This window comes from Trypanosoma brucei, chromosome 5 (assembly GCF_000002445.2).
Source record: "Trypanosoma brucei brucei TREU927 chromosome 5, complete sequence".
Classification (NCBI taxonomy): Eukaryota; Euglenozoa; class Kinetoplastea; order Trypanosomatida; family Trypanosomatidae; genus Trypanosoma; species Trypanosoma brucei.
The window spans coordinates 1,204,120-1,222,021 of NC_007278.1; the positions used below are offsets into that span (position 1 = coordinate 1,204,120).

A 17,902-nucleotide genomic window follows, 5' to 3' on the forward strand; every position below is an offset into this window, starting at 1 on the left:
AGAGTACCGAAAAGTCGTGAACCTCATCTGCGGGAAGGGTGTGGTTGGGCCACAGGGAAATGATCACCGTACCCGTAATGCACGACGGTGAGTGGCAGCCTTTTTGAACGAGTACATGCATGTTCTGAGTGAGTATAGCAAGAGACATATTCTGGCATTTCTTCTTTTGTGTATTCAACGCCCGGGTGGTAGCGTAGTCTATCTCATAAAACATGATTTAAAGAAGTTTTCTCGATGTTAGTTGCGTTTTTTTTTTTGTGTTGTTATCTCTCTGATGCCAACACTCAGTTTCGGTCACTGCGTTATACATTTCTGTACGTAATCTTTGCTCTCACACTCGGCATCGTGACTTAGCTGAATGAGGGCGGTTCTCGTTTCGCTATGCTTACTTTGATGCCGAGGTGCGTTGTTGTGAAATTGATACGCCGCCCGTATATGAGTTAGTGTTAAATTACTTCTTTACCTTTCCTCAACTCTCCGTCGTTTAAAATGCTAATAGGAAGGGAGGTAAGTTCTTACATTGACCCCCTTCTGTGGCGTAGGTTTAATTGGGGTCCAACCGTGGGCGATGAGGCGCTGCGGGAATGATCGTGCGGTGGCACTGCTGAGAGCAACTACGGAGGCCATGCGTCTCGTGAGGCTAAAGTTAAGCCCAGATCGTACACGAAATGAAGAAATACAAGACAGACAGAATGCATTTGTGTGGTCAGACGAGCACATCTTCCGACCACACCAGCACTTCACTCACGACCCGTGCAGTTGGAGCCGATCATTGGAACAGAGTATGAAGAAACAGCGAAAATTATCGATGGTGGAACGGCTGCGTTCGTTGGAGCAGCGCCAATTGGAGGAAAAGCAGTCGGCAAGTGCTACTGCCGGTGGATCGAGTAAATGTGCCAATCATATGGATGGCGAAAAGGCGGAGGGACCTCGGTTTTATGGTGCTGTTGGGGATTCTGAGGACTTAAAAGAATATGTCGCGAACGAGGACTACTTTTATACAATGCAACAGGAGGAAAAACCAAATGACCCTCCTCTGCAGGAGCTTGTCGATGAAGTGCAAAGTCTCCACGTACTCTTATCATCACCGAGATATGAGGACACTCCACTGGCAACGGTAGAGCGCCTACAGTGTGCGTACAGTGAAGCACTTCGATGCGTGTTTGACCGTGTGCGTAACGCCAGTGTGGGGAAAACGATGAGTTGCAACGCGCTACTTTTTTCTTGGAGTCTGCTGCTTCAAGGGCTGCCTGCGTTGCTAGAGTCACTTGCAGAAAAGCGAACTGAAGAGTGTCTGGTTAGGGCTTTGAGTACCGTGCACGAAGCCCTCAACATAGTTCTGCAAGAATTCAATCGAATTACACATTCTAAAGAGAGGGTTGAGTTGCTCCCACTTGAGGGGTGGATTGAGTCTCTCGATGTCGTCACCCATCCGCTCACCAACAAGGATTATACGAGTTTAAAAGGCAATATAAGATTACCTGAGTCGTCATTCAAACCCCAGTGCAAACTCGACAGCGCCACGGTGGAGTTTGTCCACTCCCGCGCTATACAAGCGGCTGCAATAAGGATGATAGAAAACGACCAGTCAGATGTGGAAACTGAACCACTGGACCCGTACCATCTCTATATTCTTCTACGGTGCATGGTGCGCCTGGCAGAGAAGGGGGTCAATGACTCCCATATTCATCGTGCTGCGCTGCTCACGGGAATGGTGGGTGAGAGGATTTTTTCTTCTCTTGAACGAACTGTAGCGCCCCCTCGTCGTTACTCGTTGCGCCATGCGCTTCTGGGGAAGCAACTGCGCGACGCATCGAAACCCCACGCGATCCCACTTGATGTGTGTGCACCGCCAGGCGGAGTGAAAAAGCCGCCAACGGCTGCCGACGATGTGCTCCTCCTCACTCGCGCTTGCACGTTACTAATGAATGTTGCGACTAATGTGTTACCCCAAACTAAGTTTAAGGTGTTGGAAACAGTTGATACGGTGTTGAAGACATTGTCATATGCACCAAACTACGACCTTAGCACCGCTGATACTGTGATTTTTTCGAATATGGTGTTGGAAGAACTTCATCATGTGGACGAAGCGAGCGCAACAGATCGGCACCTCCGCGTTCTTCTGCTTCTATCGCGACTGCGGTTGTCGATGTGCGCAGACCGTAGTGCTCTGAGTCATTTGTTAAGTTGCCTATGCAACCTGTTGCCTCCTCACTCTATTCAGCAAGACAAGCTTCGGGAGTGGAAACGACTTCGTGGACTTGTCATGCGGCATTTACTTTATTCTGTACGGGGCGAGGAGGTCGAGCAACATTACACAAGAGTGCTCAAGTCATCTGAAACATGGGTAGAACATTTAGCGTTCGGGCAGTACAGTGGTGGCTTACCCCTATCCCTCTGGTTGGAAGCTTGTCACATATATTTAACAGCAGGGAGGAAGTTGACAGTTTCATGCGCTGAAGCTCTCATTACACTGCGTGGGCGCTGCAAAGATGGTGGTGTGCTTCGCAGTTCCAATTCTGCTGGTGTTTGTCCGCTGGATTTTGTTTCAGTGACCCTTTTAGCGCAACTACTCGAAGTTGTTTCGCATGGGTGCTGCTCCGCTGATGACCTCGTTGCCTCCCCGGTTGCATGGGATAAGGTGAGACAGACAATCCAAGGGGCAATTGGGGAGGATGAAAATACAATACAGCTGTTGCGGGCTGGACGCCTTTGTGTGGCGGACAGGCAAGCTACAGGGAGTTTGGTTACGACGTATCCTTAAACTATCAGGGGATTGCAACTCGCTTTCGAACTCTCCCATCGCACAACCAGTGAATGCCTCCTGACACTACCGTGAAAAAAAATCATGCACATTTTTGTTGAACACGTGATGACAACTTGGTGTGTGTGTGTGTGTGTGTGTGTGTGTGTGTGTGTGTGTGTAGCGTGCATCTTTGCTGTATAAACATTTTGAAATATTTTTTGGTATCGTTGGTTTCCCCCATTTTTGTTCCTTTTTCGAATTTCTTTATCTCCATATCCACTCAGGGAGTGTGTGCAACGGCATTCTTTTTGATATCTTGTTGCGCACAGCGACGTTATCGAAAAAATGGGTGAACGAAACTTGGCTATTTTCCTTTAAAAAACGAGTGGGTACACACACACACACACACAAAGAGAACTCATACATATTTCAAAAGTGTTAAAACATCGATCAATTAACCTGTTTCCCCTTTCTCGTTCTGGAACTTTACCATAGGGCACTGTTGTTTTCCGTATGGTCGGCAGCGCATCGCGGTCGTGCGGTACGGACATGGTGAACGATGCGGAAATGTATGGTGGTAGCGAGAACCAACCCCAAAACAGTTCTAATGCGGTAACTGATTCCACGCCTAAGTTGTCCCGGTGGCCTGATGGTACGACGTTTGAGGGGCCACTTGTTGATGGTGTGCCTGAGGGTCACGGGACCTGCGTGTATAAGTCCGGCTGCGTGTGTGTGGGAAGTTTTAGTCGCGGTTGCGTCGAGGGGCCGGCGGAGGCGCTACTGCCGTGTGGTGCGTTCTTCGTTGGTAACTTCTGCCGCTCTGCTGCGCACGGTCATGGTGTTTTGCTTCAAAATGGGAGATTGGTACGTGGGGAGTGGCGCGACGGGGTGTTGGTTCGCCGAACGTTGGAAAATGTTAATGACGCGCGGGATGTTCAGTTTTATACGCGTGTCATCGCAAAGCTGTGTCACCGTGTTGAGGAACTCAATGGTACGATCGAACGAGACTCTTCTTCAGTATTTCAGCAAACAAGCAATAGCGGCCTGTGTATCAGAGAGCCAATTGTGCTTTTGAGGGATGAGCAGCAGCAGGAGAGGGACGCAGTCCAAACAAGGCGATGGGCAAGGGTTGCCACTCAGAGCCCTCCCTACATGAGGAATGAGCCCCATGGTGCAGGGATGCCACCCCTCGCGCGGGAGCCGGACATCTCGCCTCGCTTCGATCGCGGTAGTTTTTCGTCTTTAAACACACATAGACGGCAACCGACAGCTTTAGACTTAAATCAACTGACGTCCTTCGCGAGATCTGTGCTCGCTTCTGGGGCTTCGCAACAGGCAATATTCGCATCGGCGGCGCCTGCAGCAAATGAGTTCTTTTCGCCAACTAGATACTTGCAGTGCTTCTTCATAATGCTTTTTCCATTTATATCACTGCCCCAGTTCTCCTTCTCGCCCATCCGCCGCGTCATGTTGAAGATGGAGAGGGAATTTGTTGTGAGTGGTGCGTTTCTCTTCCGGTCGTTTAACGTACCCATTTACACCCTTACCTTCAGCACAATAGCTACCTGCTGCCTCATCGCCACAGTTGTAATAGTTTCCCTAAAAGTGGAGCTTGGACCGGTGACTGAGGGGAAGGTTACTCTGGAGGAGTTGTTTATTCCGTGCATTCTTTGGGTGGCTCAGTCAGCTCTTTACGCCGCCTATAATAGTTACGTGCGTGTGGCTCATGCGTTAGAAAGGTTGGACCGCCGTTTGACCCCTCAGTTGTACGCGTGTGCCGCGGGGATTGTAAATACGAAAGCGAAGGTGTGCATTTTTACGTGGGATGATGAAGGACGTCGTGTAGTGACCAACGTACACTATCGGTACCGATGGTTAGGAGAATCTCTGTTCGTTGGTATTCTGTTTAGCTTAGCTGGGCCCCTAACTCGGGTAAGTTACAAACAACCTATGTTTGGATATACAAAGTACGAAGTGTCTGCGCTGGTTCTTATTTCAGCATCTGTCTTGGTGTTTGCAGCTATGGTAACGTTCAACGCCCTCAAGTTGACTGACATGCAACGTCAGATCAAGGAACAGATGCGTGCGTTAACACACTTAGCGTACGTTGAAGGGAAGAGTGTGATGCACCCCAGTGAGCATCTGCTGCAACGATTTAACCTTGATGAACCCTTCAATGTAAGCGATATTTTCAATGGGGTTTCCGGTTGGTATGTGATACGATCCGTTGTCGTGTACGCGGCATCGTGCTCAAACCATGCGGCACGTGGCCTTGCCATGAGCGTGTTCTTTATGCTTGTAAACTCATGCTTTCTAGTGACCGCGTTGGATATGATTTGCATGCTTTCCTTCCATTACAATGATCTGGGGAAGCGTTTTTCATGCATGCATGCGTATGGAGTGGTGACGTGCTCAGTATGGGGTATACTGCTCCTCCGCTACCTCTACAAGTGCGTCGAGACAGTTTGTGAGAGCGAGAGGCATCTTTACCTTCTTGATGTTGCCTCCCTATATCATCGTACGAGGTACAACAATGCCGAGGGATGTGCTGATATAATCACAACCTGCCGAAAAATGGTGAAGGCATATGAGCAACTGCCTTGCGTTTTCTTGTTCCCCATTACACCGTTCATCATCACGATTGTGGTCATTCTCTACATAGTAGCGTTGTTAATTGCTACGATACATGTGTACTTCGCGGCTGTAGCGCGATTTGCGGATACGGGAGGGAGATGAGAGTTCACTCCACCTGCATCTTCCGTCTCTTCTCACCGGGTGTTGACGAAAAGAACTGGAGGTAGATGGAGGGATACATGAGGATTTTTTCGAAATGTTTCAATTATCCTCACGGCACTGGGTTGCAATGTGTAGTGTACAGGTGATTATATGCGAACTCACGCATTCGTGAGGAAAGTTTTAGATGACAAACCAGCACCTTGGCGAATGTACGCGTTAAACTACTTCGACTCGTGGCGTTCTTGCCTTTTCATCTCCCCCTGTTGCTCAAACGTGATTTGAAAACTATTAACTTTATATTACAGTGCCTCGCTACAAATCTTGTTCCCTTTGTCGCCGGTTCAACACGGTGTGGCACACGAAGAAGAAATGACTTGTGTTTCGTTCACGGATGCGGCTGCAACATCTTTGCTGCTGTGCGTGGCTGCTGCGATTGTAATTGTACGGTCTCGTTCCTCTTTGGTTTTCCCATTGTTTAAATTATGTGTCACGTATGTTAATAAGCCGGAAAGACACAAATACAAACGAGCAGAAACGCGCACTAGCTGTTCCTTCGATTTGCTGAGTCCCAAACGATGATGACTGGGGGAGTCGTGGAAACTCTATGCGTAACGGGTCGTACCTTCTCACCTCAGGTGGCGGCGACTCTCTGGACGCACGGCATGGCACGGCGGCACTCGTCAAATGTGTGGGTGCCGGCGGAAATTATTGACCGACTTGGTTTGAAATTGTCAGGGACGAACCCTCCGGCTCCGGTCGGTGTCGATGCCGCGAATGGCCGGCGATTTTTTTACAATGCATCGCAGTTGGAGTGCTCACAGGAGGAGTTGGTAGCGATGACTAAAAGTTTGCTGGAGGCCCGGCGTGGCATTGCGGAGGCCATTAATGGAGATACGCATCCGCTTAACACAAATGGTGAACCCTTCCCACTGGAGTTCGCTCAGCAGGCACGACTGCGAACGAAAACATATGAGACAGCAGTGCAAAGTCGTTTTTGGGCGACAGAGTATGAGGCGGCTTACATCTTTCGTAGCCCGTTCAAACCATCGTTCTTAACGCCCGAGAACGCAGTCACGGTTCGTGGTGGTGCGGTGTACCCCCGGCTTTGTTACTATAACGTTTGTGGCACACGTGATCCTAGCATCTTCAGTCATGAAACTTGTCGACGCTACCGCCCAGTTAATTACTATGGTCAACCGTATCCTGCAGCAACTTCCGTACAGATGAAAGCACTCTCCATTCAATATGGTTGCATGAATGACACACTGTGGGTATCGACCAGGCGTGCAGAGCGCGTAGGCGTTAAACTTCGCAGCGGTGTGAAACCATTGCTGTTTTGTGTAGAGGATATGACTTCCCTCGTAAATGTTGCGATGACGGAGGATCCGGATCGTTTGAAGAGGGACATCCTTTCATTCACACAGCACGGCGCAGTGAGTGGGGTTGCGTCGGCATTCACTCCAAAGAGTTTCTCACTACTCGCCTCGTAGGAGAAACCAAGTGCTTCAATCACCCCTTTAAGTATTGAAATTTTTAACATATCGCCTTTTGTGCTTATTTTATCGACTTTTTTGTTTTTTTTTTGGGGGGGGGTGCAGAAATATTCAGTTGGTTACTTCGTTTTTTGTCATAACGTACCAGAGTGTCTGGGACTGCTTTTGCTCGTCTTTTTTTTTTGCTACCTTACTCGTTCAGTGGCACATGGCTCTACTTCATAGTTGTTCAAGTACGTTCTCATGAGTTTCACATATAATAGCCCTTTCCCCACCGTTGGTGGTGTTCTTTATAATGTGTGTATTCGTGTGTGTCACCATAAAATGTGCTCCATTGTCACCACTTTTTTAAAAAAACAAAGAAATAATTAATGTTTCCCCTCCTCTTCTTTGATTTCATTTTTTTTCTTTTTCTTTATTCGCTGCTTCACGCCATTTTCACTGCCACACCATTATTTTAGTGCCGGAGCGGAGGTACTGACACGTCCTGCAAGCAAAAGTGTTTTTTGAACACATTGCATTTACAGTAACGAAACCGGTACCAAAATGCAAAGCAGTTGTATGCGCCGTTGCTTGAGTGCGCTGCAGCTTTACGTACTGGAGCAGAGAAAGACGGTCATGTCATATAAATATGTTGAAGACGCTGTAGGTGTTAAGGCTGCATTTAACCGTCTGAGCGCTGAGGATGTTGCGTTACTGGAGAATAAAGCGGAGGCTCTCCGCCATGACATTGCACTTCAATCTATTCTGTACAGCAATACACCACCCACAGAGGACGAGATGAATTATATCGAGAATGAAAACGATGAAGATTCTGATGAAGTTGTGACATTTTGATACCCCACGGAAATCGAGATTATGGCAACAATGGTGCAGGAAGAACACCGATGCGTATTGGCTTCAGCGCAACAGAATATGTTGTGTGGGTGGGGAAGGAGGGAAGGGAGGGGGGGGGGTCAACCCATTTTAAAAAATATATATGCGGTTTGGTGGTGAAGGCTCGTTGATAGCACGGTGAGTATTTATACTTCGCTAGTAATTTCTTACCGTGTGTTGCCGGTGGTGCCACTGCCATCAGTTTGTACAATTAAATGTTCTTTACCAGGGACCCCGCCACTCTGTCGAGCGCCCCATTGCCCTCGTATTTTTTTTTTTGTAAGCTTTAGATTCATTATTCTCCCCTCGCATACTCCGCTATTCATTTTTTATTGACTTTGTTTCTTACGGTAAGGAGAAGTCGGTTTTCATCGAAGGCGTCTCCGCACATCTCAGGGTAAAGAGACGCACTACAGAAGGGGGAAAATAATAATAAAGGAAAGCGGAACAATTTTTTGGGGGGGGCTGTAGTTTCAAATATTTTTTTCCATGGGCAAGGGTCGCGACAAGCGAAAGAAGCACGAGGATCCCTCAAAGGCTGCACGACGAGCATGCAAACAAGCACTTAAGTTGGCAAAAGGACGAGGGGTCCGTACCAATGATGCGGGTGGCGATGGTGAAGGAGGCTTCAACAATGAGGAAGCCCCAGAGGTGACGCTGAACCGCATCCGAAAAGTTGAGAGTAAAACCCGCACAACACTTGAGCAAGAAAATGTGCCACCACCAACACCACGCGCTAACGTTGTTTTTGCGCCGCATCCAGCTCGAGATCAGGAGCTACTTATATTTGGAGGGGAGTATTGGGACGGCGTGAGCACGGTGGTGTATAATGACTTGTATTTTTATCATACGAAGCGGAATACGTGGGCCAAGTTAGTAACGGCCGTAAATCCACCACCGCGTAGCAGCAGCCAAGGATTAGTGTACAAACACTACTTTCTTATTTGTGGTGGTGAGTTTGTGTCGCAGTCGCAGTCACAGTTCCTTCACTTCAAGGATGTGTGGCGCTTCGATGCCCGGAAGTACGAGTGGGAGGAACTAAAAACTTTGAGGGGTGGCCCATCATCTCGAAGTGGCCATCGGATGTGCATGTGGCGCCGTAACGCCGTACTCTTTGGGGGGTTCTACGATAACGCACAGGAGTGTCACTATTATAATGATTTGTGGGTGCTTTCACATCTTGACGGCGCAGGGAAATGGACGGCAGTCAAGACGGCTCCACATGGCGAATCCCCTCACGCACGCAGTGGTCACTGCATGGCTGTGCATGACGACACTTTATTTGTGTATGGTGGATATTCCACAGAAAAGTTTAACCGCTTCAAGAAGTCGGAGGCAACGGTACACCACGACCTTTGGACGATTAAGCTGCCGAAAGATATGTTTGACGGTGGTAACAGCAAACCAGCTGACCAGGACGGTGAGAATTTTGTTTTTTGGACAAAAGTGAGGCTTGGAGGCATTCCACCACCAATCTGCTGCGGTGTTAGCTGTGCCTTCAAGGACAAAAAGATGTATCTTTTTGGAGGCGTGGTGGATGTGGAGTCGCCTGGAGGGAAGATGATTTCGAGTTTCAACAACGATTTATTCATCTTTCATATGGATACTAATCGGTTCTATCCTGTTGTGTTGCGTGCAAAGCAAGGAGGGTTGGTAGGAGGCACCGGAAAAGTATCCGGCGGACAGGGCATGAGTCTTGAAGAGGAACTAAAGGCCTTGCAGCTGCAGCATCTTGCGAGTGAGGGCTCTACCGCTGGGGCTGGTGGTGACGGCGACGGCGAATCTAGTAGCGAAGATGACAACGATGATGATGATGATGATGCAGAAAATGGAACCGGACACGACACAGTTGATGCCCGCAAACTTAAGGAGAGTTTTGAAGTGAACAAACGAGGCCAAGTTTATCCCCATCGACGCATGGATGCTGCCATGCTCGTTGTGGGCAATACATTGTACATCTTCGGTGGTCAGTTTGAATGTGGTGCACGTGAAGTTACCATGTGTGATTTGTTCTCCCTCAACCTCAATACATGTGACACGTTCCGTGTGTTGCTTTCACAGGACCTTTCGAGCGCTGTTTGGCTTGGGAAGGATGATGAGGCAAGTGACGCCGGCTCCTGGGAGAGTGGTAGTACTGCCGTTACCGCGGTTTTTGACCTTGACTACGGTTACGAAGAGGATGAAGACGAAGGCGAAGGCGAAAGCGGTACGTTGGACGACCGTCAAGTGGTGAATCAGGTTGATGATGGTGATGAGGCACCTGAAGCTATCCCTGCTGAGCTTGACACTAATGCGACACCAGCACTTGATGAAGTAGATGGTATCACGATAGTGAAGGGGAAGAAGGGACTTAAAGTTCACAAGGAACAACTCGTGGCTCAGCTGAGTGCGAGCTGTGGCGTGCCCACACCGCTGATGAATGAAAGTGCGGCTGAGTTCCTCACACGTACATCCGCATTTTGGACGACAATGGCGGAGGAGTCGTTTAAGGACGCGGGGAACACGAAGCCTCAGTCCGAGCGGAGAATACAAAAGGAAGCCGGGAGGTTCGCCAATCGACGTTACCGTGAGGCGAAGAAACTTCTTGAGCAACTTCGTCTCGTCGAAGAGCGTGAGGAGGAGGAAGCACGCTTCTTTCGAGAATTGCGCCGACAGAAAGAAAAGGAATGGGAGGAATACGAACAGCAGTTGGCTGAAAAAGGTGAAGGAGATGAAAATAGTTGACGTTTCAACCACGATTGAGGAGAATAACGTTCTGTATGTGGGATTGGGGTTGTGTTACCATGCAACGGAGCTGTCTGGGGTCTCGGACATCAACTTAACGAGTGCTGCGTGACCTTTGCTCACGCATGAATAGGGAGTGTAGGGACCCGTTCTTTCTTCTAAGGGAGTTGAAGAGAACAAAATTAAGCGGTGGAAAGGGGCAATTTTCCTGGTTGCATTGTAATATTGGCATGCGCGTTTTGTGCCTTCACCATTGTGGAGAAGAGTGCTCTAACAATTGCTTTCCTGTGAAGTCGTATACATTTGGTGGATGATGCGATGAAGTCCATGTGATTACTCCCTTGTTTTCATTTTTATATCCCCGTTTGAAGTTATGAAATAGGTCCGGCGTGTTGGTACAATAATGCGTAGGAACAATCGCACACGTTGCACTATTGATGATGTGAATGGAATGCTTGCCAGAAACGCGCAGCTACGCAACGCCTTACAGGAAAGGTACAAGCAGTTGAAAATGCGATATGAACAGCTGGCAGCTCTGAGAGCGGCCCTCTCTCCTTCGCGGGGGGTGACTCTGAGGAAACTAGGTGTAAGACAGGAAACTGCTGACGGTGCCGAGGAGGTACGTTTCCTTGACGATTATACAACGGGAGGTGTGGGTAATCCCCCCTTTCGTGACGCTGGTATTTATTCAGCCAAGAATATTGTATGTTACGCACCGGTTCCACCTACACGAGACGAGTTGCGATGGAAAGGAGTGACGTTGGCATTTCCACAGTTGGCATACGTACATTCTTTGGCAATGCTGCCGGAAACAGCGAACAGTTTTTCTAAAGCTCTCCAGTGGAGTCGAGAAGAAGATAGTGCACTCAGAGAGCAGGTTCACGCCTACAAGGGCGCAAGGTGTGGACCTTCTTTTTGGAAAGCACTTGGTGCACCCGGTCAATCACGATTCGAAGTGGCGAGTCATTATATTAGGTTGCAGCAGCTTGGACTCATCGAACCGGGGAAAAACGACAAAACGATGATGTGGATCCCAGAGGAACAACGCGATATTGCTTTGCGGGAGGCAGTGTGGCGTCATTTAGGTGATGAGGGTGGCATTATGGCGGCTTACGTGGAAATTATTAGCGTTGCAGCACGGAAATGTGTGTACCTTTCGGAGGTAACATGTAATGAATCACTTGTGTTCCCTCCGTATGTGTGGGTGAAGCGTACCACCTTCAATTGGCTAACTTCACTTCTCATACAGAAAGCGAAAGCTCCTCTCGTGCGATGTGAAGGAGAATTTTCAGATGATACACCTTTGTGCATGCACTTTAAGAGTGACATTTCCCTAAAACTTTCTGCAGAAGATATGATGGCGTGTTTGTTGGCTTTCAAGGGTGAGGTGTTCGGAGAGGTGGGTGGACTGCGGTTTATTGAGCGCGCGTTTTTGCCGAAGAATAGGACCTATGCACTGAAGGCCACAGACTTCATGGCTAAAAGAGAGGGCAAGAAACATAAACTGGATGAAGAAGTTTGAGGTGCCTGGGGGCGATCAAAAATAAAGGAGCATAGTGCCAAGTAATGTGATTATCATGCACAATATATCACTGTTCCTCACCTTGCGCGCACTCGCATATGAACTTGCTGTTGCGCCATATCTATGTGTGCTTGGGTGTTACTGAGAACCCTCGCTTTCCTTTGCTTGTTTGCCGATGCTGTTGCTGCTGCGGTTCCTCCTGTCCATTTGTGTGAGTACTGCGTATAAATTAATGCGTAAATATATACGGCACTGAGGAGTTTGTATGTTTGTCTCTGTAGTTTATCTCACTGGGACTGAGTGTTTGATATTGTATGTTTTGTGTATTAGCGTGACAGACTTCCAACTGAGGCACGTTGCTCGGTACTTCACTAGGATCTATTTTTCTCTTTTACCTATCCTACTACCACATTCCGTTCGTAGGGAATCAGTGAGGTAAATTAATTTGTTCATTATTATTTTTTAAATAGCGAGAAGGGAATCGAACGAAGGCCTTTTAAGGAAAAGGAAGGGATTTTTTTTTCTGTTTGTGGAATGATGTCACGGACCGTTGAGCTCGAGCGTTGTATCCTGCGCACCAAAACGTACGAAGCATACAAGAATGTTCTGCAGCAGAGCACATCCATGACCGATAACGCGCAGTCGTTAGTGAACACCTTAATTCAAACACATGGTGAGATACACCTTGGCGAGAAGATTCCATCCGGTGATGGTCGTCCTGTTGAGTTCGTGGTGGTTGACTTGGTTCCTGCAACAGTCGGTACCTTAACAGAATCGACTACTGTTATTGTCCTTCCACCTTCCTCGGATGGGAAGGAGCTGCCGCCTACCGCTGCCATGGGAACGACGGGGAGCTCCGCTGAGGGCACCGGCGCCGATGGGGTGAGTACAAATAATGAATTGGAGAGAGGCGGTATATGTTCCGTTAGGTTAGACTACTCGCTTTCGGGTTCCTCCACGGCTGCATCGGAGGCTTTTCTTCTAAGCACACTTCTGCAAGACGGCAGTATTGTGTGTGTGGGCGACGAGGAATACACGACTGCGTTTACACTCGTGAGGCAAAGGGATGACCCAGTGCCTACGACAGAGCAGCAGGAGCAAGCAGAAACACAACGAAGAAAACAGCAGTGCGATACGCTACCCACCTTGTATGCTTCACCAAGTGTCTTTCGCAACATTCGGGCCTTTCTCATGCTTGACGTGCTTCCTACAATCATGAAATCGCGTTTCCAATACAATGATGATCAGTTGTGTGTACCTGTGTCGCTTTTTCGAGAGGTGCACAACGGAAGTGGCGCCCCAATAACTATTGAGGCGGTTAGTAGCGGAAGCCGAAAGGAGTTGCATCTAAGTGCTGTTGCAGTTACACCTGCATGGCCGGTGTTTATTTTAACGGAAGTGTTTGGTGAAAGCTACGAAACTCTTCTCACCGCAACTCTAAAAGCTTCCGAGAGAGCCCTTCATGGGCGGATTGTAGCTGAGGGGGATGTTATTGTTCTTTCTGTCACCCCGACTCAACTTGTTGAAATGCAGTTAGAGCCTAATACTGCTGTGGAGGCGGTGCTGGTGCAGGTTATCCATGCTGTACAGAGCGGTTGTGCCCTACCAGCGGTGGTTACATCTGTGCTGCACGACGGCGCAATCGCTATCCCCTTCCGAGTTCTTGAAGTGAACACGCTGTCAGGCGCTGCATACGGCCGCATTGAGCTAGAAGACAAGGGCAACGGTACGGAGCTGCTCTTGTTATTACAAAATGCTCTGGCTTCTCCCGACACTACGCCGCTCTTTCCGCCCCCTCCCACCCCTCCGACGTTCTTCCCACAGCTGTCTCTGACAATGAACATCCGCAGCGCATTGGAGCGTTGTTACGTGCCAAGCAATGCAGGCACCACCAGTGTGTTTGTGGTGCATGCAACTAAGGAAAACTTGCCAGTTGAGTGTGTTTCGATGGTTATGGCACTTCTTGGCGTGGAGTGTCTTCTTGTTGACATGGAACGGAAGAGCGACGAAGAAGTGCAGAGGCTTCTGGGGGCGTATATGAGCTGTTCTGGGGAAGTCGCTCTGGTTATTCGTAATGCGCAGAAGCTTGATCAACGCACCGAACTGTTGCGCTTGTTTGACGCAGACAACTCAGGCAATGGAGTTGATGGCACTTGTAGCGACGGTGATTGCTTAAATGGTATTCGTGTCATATTTCTTGTTTGTGAGTGCGTGGAAGCTCCCCCACCTGCAGTGGCTGCGCAGGCGCGCAACGTCGAGGGGGTGTTGAAGGGTACACATCCTTCTGAGAAGGATCGTCGCTTCATCGTTGAAAATATTTTCACAGGAGCCCAGCGGTCCCGTGGCTTTTGCAAGAGTTTACTACTATCATTTGATTCTGTTGCGTCGTGGACCGTTGGTCTAAGTACCGTCGATGTGGTGGCGTATGCTGAAGAATGCGTGTCTGTCTTGGCGTCCATGTCACTTCCGGACGGCGTTCTACCGGTTCTATCCGAGTCCCTGTGCAGCAGCATTTTGGAAAAATTTCAGAAGGCTCACGGACACAATCTGGTGTCAACAAAACTACAACCTGTACGCTGGAGTGATGTTGGTGGTCTCGAGGACGCCAAGCGCGAGTTGCGTGAAATGATTCAACTGCCGCTGCTCTACCCGGAGCTGCTGGGAAACGGTGGTAACGCAAAACATGGGGCCGGCATTCTTTTCTACGGCCCGCCCGGCTGCGGCAAGACGCTCTTGGCGAAGGCCGTAGCCACCGAAATGAACATGAATTTTATGGCTGTGAAGGGCCCCGAGTTGATCAATCAGTATGTCGGTGAAAGTGAGAAAAATATACGTCTACTGTTCCAGCGTGCGCGCGACAACTCGCCGTGTATTATATTCTTTGATGAACTGGACGCATTGGCTCCGGCGCGTGGAGCCAAAGGTGACGCCGGTGGAGCAATGGATCGCGTCGTGGCACAGCTGCTCGTGGAGGTTGATGGTGTTGGCCACAGTCGCAGCGATGGAACTGCAGCCGGGAAGGTGTTTATTATCGCCGCCACCAACCGCCCAGATTTGCTTGACCCCGCACTACTGCGGCCCGGCCGCTTTGACAAACTTTGTTACCTAGGTATTCCTTCCACACGCAGTGAGCAATTGGTTGCATTACGAGCACTGACACGCAAATTTCACCTCGCTGAAGATGTTGATCTGGAAGCTCTACTGCAGCCAATGACTTTGGATTACACAGGCGCTGATCTGTTTGCATTGTGCTCTGACGCTATGATGTTTGCGGTCGAGGCTATGCTGCAGGAATCTCTAACTTTTAACGAGGAGGGTTCCCCCTCTATGCTGGCAGAGCCGGCTAAAAACTTGGTCGTCCGCATGAACGACTTTGTGAGGGCACGTGACCAACTGAAGCCATCGGTGACTGCTGAAGACCTTCGCCGATACGAAAGCCTTCGCACCAAATTTACCGCTAATTCGGGTCGTGTGGCTGATTGAAAACTCCGTACTGTTACTGTTCAACGTGTGTTCGAAACGGTGGCTGTGAGACGAGACAACCCGCAGGATGAGGGTTGCGGAGCCGGCAGAAGGAGATATCACTTCGGCGAGGAGCACTAGTAATGAACCCTTTTTTCAAAAAAAAAAAGTTGTTTTGTTTGTGGCGCAAGCTGTTTTTTCCTTTTTTTAAAAAAAAAGGCGTAACGAATGGTATTATACGCTGGCGCTGCGTAGGCGTCGGTGGGGCTGGTGTTGTTAAAGTCGTTCTTTTCTCCCCGTCTAAGCGTTGGGGTTTTCTTTTCGGTGTCATTCCCATTCCCCTTCCCGGACATTTTTTTTGTACATGAACTTCAATGAACCGGCCGACACACGCAACTAACGGTTTGTTGGAGGGTGCTAGAAACAAGGTGCAGCCCAACGCGCGGCAGAAATGACGGGAAAAAATCACTCGGTCGACAGGAGTAGCGGATTTAGCTTATTAATTGATGGGAACGAGCAGGAAAATGCCGAGCTCACCTCCGCAGCCGCCTCCTCCCCCTCCTCCTTTACCGTGAGGCGTCGCATGAGCATGCGGGAGCACCTTAGTCTATTCGCCATGTCCTTTAGCTACGGATTGTGCTTTAACACTCTTAATAACATTGTTATTCCCAAGACTGTCGCAAGAATAACACACGGCAAGGAAAGTCTCTGGGTTGGTGTGCTAATGGGTATTGGGGCCCTGTGTCAAATCACTTCCCCTCTGTTTGGCGCCTGCAGCGACCGACTGGGTAACCGAACCATGTTCTTGACGAATGGAGCCATGCTGACAGTTGTTGGCCTCGTCTTATTTACCTTCGTTGAGATTACGAATTCAATGTTAGTTTTGTGTATCGCACACTTCGTCTCCTCGGTGGGTCTCTCAGTTGCGTACAGCATGGTAGTTGCTCTCCTGAATGATTATGTTGCTAAGGAGGAGACTGGAAAGGGGAGCAGTGCCATGGCACTGCTAGCAATTATAGGAAGTGGTGTTGGCTACACGATGTTGGCTGTCGGTGTCTCCACAGTTTTCTGTCTCGGGACGTATGCGCTTGCAACCATCTTTTGTTTAGTAATCACATTAAATTCTATTCCATCGGAACCACTGAGACAGCCGCCTCAAGCGTTGCACTTCAGTGACACGATACTGAACTCCTTCACCATTCCATCCTTTCGAATTTTCCCCGACTTTGGCTTTGCGTGCGTCGGGAGGGGGCTTTTTAACTGCGGTCTGGCAGTACAAGTATATATCATATTTTTCCTGCGAGACATTGTGCAGTTGGCGAGCCCCGCAGAGGTAACCTCGGCGCTGTCTGTTGCAGCTCTCCTCGGTGGCCTGTTGGGAGCCGGGTTGAGCGGTCCCGTCTCCGACCGTGTGGGACGTAAGTCACTGATATATCTTGCAGCGGTGACATGCTCCCTATCGCTGCTCATGTTATTAGAGGTAAGAAGTTTGGAGTTTCTGTACATTATTGGGTTTGTGCATGGAATGGGAAGCGCGTCATTCCTTTCGGTGGACTACGCGATTGGTGTGGAAACGTTACCGCGGAAGGACGGCATGCCGATTGATACAGCAAAGGATTTGGGCATCTTCGGTGTGAGTGCGACAATTGGCACGTTTGCCGGACAGCTACTGTACGGTATGCTGCTTCACATGTATGTGTCTAAGGGGGAAGGCAACACCCAGCGCTACAGCAGTATCGGGTTTGTTGCCGTCTACAGTGTGTCGTGCATGGCTTTTATTTGCAGTGGGATTACACTAGCGTTTATTAACACGAAGTAAAGGATTTGACACTGGCGCAACCATATCTCGAGCCGGAGTGTGGTTCAGGGAACAGGTAACAGCGGAAATTGAAGCAGGTGAAGTCCCACGATGTGTTTGCTAAGTTGCTGCTTGATGCGGTTCCACCCGCAGGTAGCCTCCATGAAGTTCACGAGCAGCCGAAAGAGTCCGCGTATGACAAATAGATGAGTGGCTTGCCACAGATAATTTTTTTCCCTCTCTTTTGTGTTGGTCGTTTAAATAACGGTCACAAGGTGCGTTTGTCTGCGTAGCACTCCGGTGGAAATAATCTTATGTTGTGGCACATATGGGGTGAAGTTGCTGAGCATTTGTATGAACAGTCCCGCGTAACGCTGGTTTTGAACTTGCCGTGTGTTGTCTTTTTTTTTTTTTTGAAGGTTTTGTTTATTCTACCCATTTTCCTTTATCGGTGATGTGGGCCAAGGTTCTCTTAGAAGATGCAATTCCGCTCAATCTCTTCTCTCTTTTTTTTTCGGTTTTTACATGACTTTTTATCCGTTTAT

At 49.0% G+C, this 17,902-nt stretch overlaps 7 protein-coding genes across 7 annotated transcripts, besides 3 other annotated features; all 7 read left to right on the forward strand.

Annotated features, from left to right (window-relative positions):
• Positions 1-17,902: part of a sequence feature (sequence corresponds to BAC RPCI93-6E7) that runs on past both edges of the window.
• Positions 569-2,764, forward strand: Tb927.5.3870 (hypothetical protein, conserved; the record flags this gene model as incomplete). Its single annotated transcript, XM_839964.1, has 1 exon — positions 569-2,764. One exon carries the CDS (start codon positions 569-571, stop codon positions 2,762-2,764), a length of 2,196 nt encoding a protein of 731 aa, XP_845057.1.
• Positions 2,884-2,925: a microsatellite.
• Positions 3,260-5,482, forward strand: Tb927.5.3880 (hypothetical protein, conserved; the record flags this gene model as incomplete). Its single annotated transcript, XM_839965.1, has 1 exon — positions 3,260-5,482. The coding sequence occupies one exon, from the start codon at positions 3,260-3,262 to the stop codon at positions 5,480-5,482; it is 2,223 nt and encodes a 740-aa protein (XP_845058.1).
• Tb927.5.3890 (hypothetical protein, conserved) lies at positions 6,058-6,972 on the forward strand (the record flags this gene model as incomplete). The annotated part of the gene is made up of 1 exon (XM_839966.1): positions 6,058-6,972. The coding sequence occupies one exon, from the start codon at positions 6,058-6,060 to the stop codon at positions 6,970-6,972; it is 915 nt and encodes a 304-aa protein (XP_845059.1).
• Positions 8,341-10,575, forward strand: Tb927.5.3900 (hypothetical protein, conserved; the record flags this gene model as incomplete). The annotated part of the gene is made up of 1 exon (XM_839967.1): positions 8,341-10,575. One exon carries the CDS (start codon positions 8,341-8,343, stop codon positions 10,573-10,575), a length of 2,235 nt encoding a protein of 744 aa, XP_845060.1.
• Positions 9,646-9,673: a microsatellite.
• On the forward strand, positions 10,979-12,097 carry Tb927.5.3910 (hypothetical protein, conserved; the record flags this gene model as incomplete). The annotated part of the gene is made up of 1 exon (XM_839968.1): positions 10,979-12,097. The coding sequence occupies one exon, from the start codon at positions 10,979-10,981 to the stop codon at positions 12,095-12,097; it is 1,119 nt and encodes a 372-aa protein (XP_845061.1).
• Positions 12,632-15,580, forward strand: Tb927.5.3920 (peroxisome assembly protein, putative; the record flags this gene model as incomplete). Its single annotated transcript, XM_839969.1, has 1 exon — positions 12,632-15,580. The coding sequence occupies one exon, from the start codon at positions 12,632-12,634 to the stop codon at positions 15,578-15,580; it is 2,949 nt and encodes a 982-aa protein (XP_845062.1).
• On the forward strand, positions 16,011-17,378 carry Tb927.5.3930 (hypothetical protein, conserved; the record flags this gene model as incomplete). The annotated part of the gene is made up of 1 exon (XM_839970.1): positions 16,011-17,378. One exon carries the CDS (start codon positions 16,011-16,013, stop codon positions 17,376-17,378), a length of 1,368 nt encoding a protein of 455 aa, XP_845063.1.